Source organism: Gavia stellata, chromosome 1, assembly GCF_030936135.1.
Source record: "Gavia stellata isolate bGavSte3 chromosome 1, bGavSte3.hap2, whole genome shotgun sequence".
Taxonomy (NCBI): domain Eukaryota; kingdom Metazoa; phylum Chordata; class Aves; order Gaviiformes; family Gaviidae; genus Gavia; species Gavia stellata.
In genome coordinates, this window is record NC_082594.1 from 38,849,479 (window position 1) to 38,855,015 (window position 5,537).

The following is a 5,537-nucleotide window of genomic DNA, read 5'->3' on the forward strand; positions in this document are numbered from 1 at the left end:
CTGATGGAGTACTACTGACAGATTGCTCAAAGTACAAAAAATACCACCACTTCTGTGACAACTAAAGATTTAGCCATTCCCTTGCTTCCTTGCATGTGGCATGTTTACGAGAATGAGCATGGGATTCTGTCATTATTTGCTGTAGGAAATATTAAATATAATTTTCCATAAAAATGACTGGCAGATTGCTGGAGCAAATGATAATGTGGGTGAAATCTGGAGCGAATGAAAGATGATATGTCACAGCAGTTCAGATTCTCATTACAGTATCTTGCATTCTTGCTCAACAGGAATTGCACTTCTTGTTAATGCCTTTTCTATCCTACTGTATAAGCTTTACTTGTGAGGTAATAAACATTCTGGTTTTTCTTTTTTTTTTATTACTAGTGCATTTTAATGTCTTTATTCTTTTAATTATACATACATCGGGACAGACATTTCTTTTTTGGGGGGTTAAATGCCTGTATGCCAATGTGTATTTTATATTAAAACCAATATATTTAAAATATACTCTGTGTTCATCTCATGGACAGTACCTCGAACAGTTCCCTGCTCAGGAGCATCTGATGCCCTCTTGTGGTTAAAAAGACTTTTAAAACTTGAGTTTAAAGAATCGTCTTACCTTCCTTTTTATGATCACGGATCTTACTGATTTATGAAAGCTGCAAATGACGTCCATGTTTTTATAGACAGGGTGCTAGCTGTTAGTACTAAGGTTTCATAAAAAAGCTATACACTGAATTTCAATTTAAAAAACTGTAAACATCTATTTACAATTATAGTATTATTAAGTTATAAATTAGCGGTCCTTCATTGCAACCTCTGTCAATACAACCCACGGCTAGGTGTTTCAGAGCTGTCCAAGGTTTTTCAGATGTTGGATTTATCCACAAAGAAATGTCAAATATTAGAAATCTCCATTGGTTTCTTCTCCAACATATGCAGGTTAATTCTTGCATTTAATGGGATTTGTACTTCCAAGTTTTCATCTGCTCTATGATGCTTTTTTCCTTTTCTTAGACAGATGTAAATGCCCATTCCTGTTACTAAAGCAATTGAACCCAAGCTTATTATTGACAGAGCTACCAAGGTAGGCATGCAGGATGCTGACTCCATTTTTTTATGTGTAGGCTCTATGGATATTTGCGGCTGCTTTTCTTCTATACTGATATCAGGCTCCTTTCTTAACAAACTTTCAATGTAGCTCTCATTGCTAACTGTGTCATTGACAAAAAGGTTCACCATGACAGTGGAATGGAGAGGTTCTGGATAGCCGTGATCACTAACTTTTACAAGCAGCCGATAGAGGCCATAGTCATTTTGCATCAGTGACTCTTCCAAGGTGATATTACCAGTTTTAGGGTCAATCCTAAATGACTCTGGTCGAGGGCCTCTTCTTCCTATGATGCTGTAAGCTATGACTGCATTCATCCCAGTGTCCTTATCGACAGCATAGACCTCAGTGATGGGAGAGCCAGGAAGGGTAGAAGGAAGGACCAACAAATAAGACATATTAGATTGAGGAAACAAGACCAGAGGGGGGTTGTCATTTATGTCCAGAAGAAGGATAGTTATTTTTGCAGTAGAGGAGAGGGCAGGATCACCGCCATCAACTGCTTCAATCCACAGAACATAGGAGCTTTGCTGCTCCCTGTCCAGGGAGACTTTAGCTCTCAAAACTCCTTTTCCAGTATCTATGACAAAAATATCACTTCCATTCAGAACTGAAAGGGCAACCCATCCATTTTGCCCTGCATCAGCATCTGTGACACTTATAACTCCAATTTCACCAAAACCTGGAAAGTTTTCTGGCACGAAAAAGCTGAAATCCTTATTGATAAATCTTGGACTATTATCATTTTTATCCAATACAGTGATGGTGACAGTTGCTATTGATTCTCTTGGAGGGAACCCAGAATCTACTGCTTTGACAGTATATCTGTATTTCTCTTTTTCTTCTCTGTCCAGTTGGGTGGAAACTGTAAGAACTCCTGAGGTTTTATCTAAATAAAAATAGGAAGGAGCATCAGGCCCTAAAAAATAGGACACTTGCCCTCTTTCTCCGCTGTCAGCATCTGTAGCATGCAGTTTGGTCAAGAAAGCATTGGGAACGTTGTTCTCCTCAATGGATAATTCTATAAGCTGTTGAGAGAAAACTGGCGAGTTGTCGTTGTCATCCAGAATCTGTACTTTGATTATTTTGTTGACACGAAATCCTTCTGAGTTCCACGCGACTACTGAGATTTCATACAGCTGCTGTGCCTCATAGTCCAAAGGCTTTGTGGTCTCTAACAGGTATTCATTATTGTATGGCTTGTATGGTGAAAGTCTGAAAGGCCCATCACCATCCAAATAGCAATTGACTTTGTATTTTTCATCAGGGTCTTTGATGGTAAAAAATGCTATCGGTGTGTTGACAGGCTCCAGTTCCTTTAAGTACACCACCCCTTCTGCTTCATTAGCTATGAAACGAGGGACAACTTCAGGTGGCCTCATCATGACTTTGATGATGGTCACTAGCACTGTGATCACGGCAGGGATACAACCAGGACCATTGCCCAATATGATCAGCCTGTGGACCCTTGGAGTGTCCCCATCAACCTTACTGGAGAGCGTGATGGTTCCTGTGCTTTCGTCCAGATGGAACAAGTCTCTGGATGGCTGGGGGACCTTCTGGCTGTAGGAGTAGGTGATCTGGGCATTGGATCCAAGGTCCATGTCTACTGCATGGACAGTGGCCACGTGTGTCCCTAGACTGGAATTCCCATAAAGAGTGACGTTGAGCTGCAAGTCGCTGAACTGGGGGCAGTTGTCGTTGATGTCGCTGATGCCAATAGTGAGGGTGGCACTACCCACAAGCGGAGGAGTCCCCCCATCCTCAGCAACGATGACTGTGACATACTCCTCCCGCATCTCCCTGTCCAGAGCCCCCATAACAATCAGGTAGGGAGTCCTCTCCCCGCTCTCATTCTCTTCCACATCCAGAGTGAAGACACCATAGTTATCTTGCAGGCGGTAGGTCTGGACACCGTTGGTGCCTACATCGGGGTCAAGAGCAGGGTGCTCAATAGCCAGGCGGGTGTTCACAGGTGCATTCTCGGGCACTGAGAGGCGGATGTGGGGCACAGGGAAGTGGGGCGCATTGTCGTTGACATCCCGGATAGCAATTTTTACCTTCACCAGGCGGAAGTACTCCTGTGGCAGCACCAGCACATCCAGCAGCAGCAGGCAGGACTCAGACGAGGGTGAGGAGGAGGAGGAGGAGACAGCACCTGCTCCCCCAAAGACAGCGGCCCCACTGCTCTCCACACACAGAGCTTCCCGGTCGATCTCCACAGCCGAGGTGTGCAGCTCTCCGGAGCGGTTGTCCAGCTGCACATACTGTCCCCCCAAGCCATGGGAGCCCAGGGTGAAGGAGAGTGGGGGCTGGGGGGCCACAGGGCGCTGCCCACCGGCTGTCGGCAGCTGCAGGTCACGGGCCAGACTTCCAATGAGCACCCCAGCGGGCAGCCCCTCGTTGAGGCTGTAGAAGAGCTCGGTGGCACGGCTGCAACTGGCAAAGCAGTTGAAAGGTCCAGCGAAGAGCAGGAAGAGGAGAAAGTGCTGGAGAGAGAGAGACACAGGGGTGTAGGGAGGGGGTGGTGTTAGAGAAGGAGGGGAGGCAGCCCCCCCCCCCCCGCCTCCCCCAATGCCACTTCGAGCAAGGAGTGTGGCATATGGAACATGAAGCCATCCTCCCTATCCTCCCATCTTCTCCCCCCAGTACAGCAGCTACTTCCAGGGCATCTCCATCTGTACCCTCCAGGCAACACGAGCTGCATTCCCCACAGCAAAGTCGCACCCCCAGGGATGGCCCAGGGGCACACTGCCTCCCCCCCCCCACCAGCAACAGCACTTGCGCCCCTCTTCTTCCCACCTCCTCAAGCTCTCCCCCCTTCACACCAGCACCACCCACCCTTCCACCCGCAAGAACGTCCCAAGCCGGGGCATCCCCCTGCACACCCCCAAACATTTGCTTGCCCCCTTTCCTTTGCACAGCAGCAATGTGAAACATGTCCGTGTCCCGTCCCCCCCCGCCCCCCCCGGTCTCTCCGCCGCCACAAAGCCTGTTCCTCCCGCATGCCCACGGGCCCTGCGGTGCAGCGGGGACGCGGCTCGCACCGCGCAGCCTGGGAGAGTCCCGGGGGAGCCCCGCACCGCCGCCGCGCTCCGGGGGCCGCAGCCCGCGGGGGTCCCTGTCCCCCGCGGCCGCGGAGCCGGCGGCCCCAGCCCCGCCACCAAGGACCCCCGGCCGCCCCACGCCGCCCCGCAGCCCCGCCGGGGTCCCCCTCTGGCTGTCGGCTTAAAACAGTCGAACAGAGGAGCCGCGGAGAGGTTGCGCGAAGGAAGTTGCCCGTGTTGGCAAGCGCATCCCAAGCCGCCGGCGCATGGAAAGGGGCTCCCCGAAAGTAACTTCGGGCATCGTCTCCACGGGGGATTCTTCCTTCCTCTCCCCTTTTTAACCCCCCATTTCCCTTTTTGCCGGCTCTCTGCTACAACCCGCGTCGGCAGCAGCAACAGAAAAAACTTTTCACGGCTGCTCTGGTCTGTGGAGATCGGAGCCGAGAGAAAACCCAAAAAATCAACAACCAGCACGCACAAATATACGTATAAGTAGATACGGTTTGGTTTTGGTTTGGTTTTTTTGCCAATTCTGCTGCTGCGTGCGAAGTCGGGGTCGGGGGGCAAGACGCGGCGCCTCCCCCCCCCGCCGCCCCAGCCCTCACCTGCAGGCTGCCGCGGGCGGTGGTGCTGCCGCGACTGCCCGGGGACCCCATGCCCGGCCGCCGCTGCCGCCGCCGGCTGCGCCCGAGCAGCCCGCCCGCTCCGCCGCCCGCCCGGCGCCTCTCCTCCCCGCGGCTGCCCATTCCCCCTCCGCCGCCGCCGCCGCGCTGGGCTGGGCTGTGCCCAGGACACTCCCCCTCCGCTCGGCAGGGCGCCGCCGCCGCGGGGAGGGGAGGGGTAGCTCTGCCGATCGTCACGGGCACGGCAAAGAGGGCGGCGGGGCGCCGCGCGGGCCGCGGGGGGCGCGCCCGCGGAGGCTGCGGCAGCGCCGCGGGCGGGCGGGCAGGCGGCAGACGCTCTGCTGAGCGCAGCGGCGCGTCCACGTCGGAGCGGGATGGGGCGGGGTGTGTGTGTGTGGGGGGGTGGGTGCGCGCGCGCGGGAGGCACTAGGACCAGGGGGAGAAGATGCTCCCGTCTGGAAACAGTAAGGGGAAAAAAAAAATTTAAAAATGGTGTTTTCCTTCGTCTGTGGAAAGATGTCGTGGTGTGGGTGTCAGCGGGGAAAGCGAGAATTAAAAGCTGCCTCGGTTTAAGGAGCGTTGTCCAGCCCTGTGGAGTAGCGAGCGGCTTGTGTCCGCATGAAATCAAAGTAGTGTTTTGAGGAGTTTGCAGGTGTTTGGTTGGTGGAAGGTGCGCGTCCTGCCAAGTTAGAGAAGCAACTGCAGTTTCCTGCTGGCCAGGAACCCGAAGGTCCCCTGTGGCAGAAAACTCTG

General features: G+C 52.6%; 1 protein-coding gene across 1 annotated transcript; it reads right to left on the reverse strand.

The window, feature by feature from the left end:
- Positions 1-900: 900 nt before the first annotated feature.
- Positions 901-4,817, reverse strand: PCDH20 (protocadherin 20). Its single transcript, XM_059824286.1, has 2 exons — positions 4,767-4,817; positions 901-3,603 (listed from the first exon to the last, which is right to left on the reverse strand). Exons 1-2 carry the CDS (start codon positions 4,815-4,817, stop codon positions 901-903), a joined length of 2,754 nt encoding a protein of 917 aa, XP_059680269.1.
- Between the last annotated feature and the right edge of the window lie 720 nt (positions 4,818-5,537).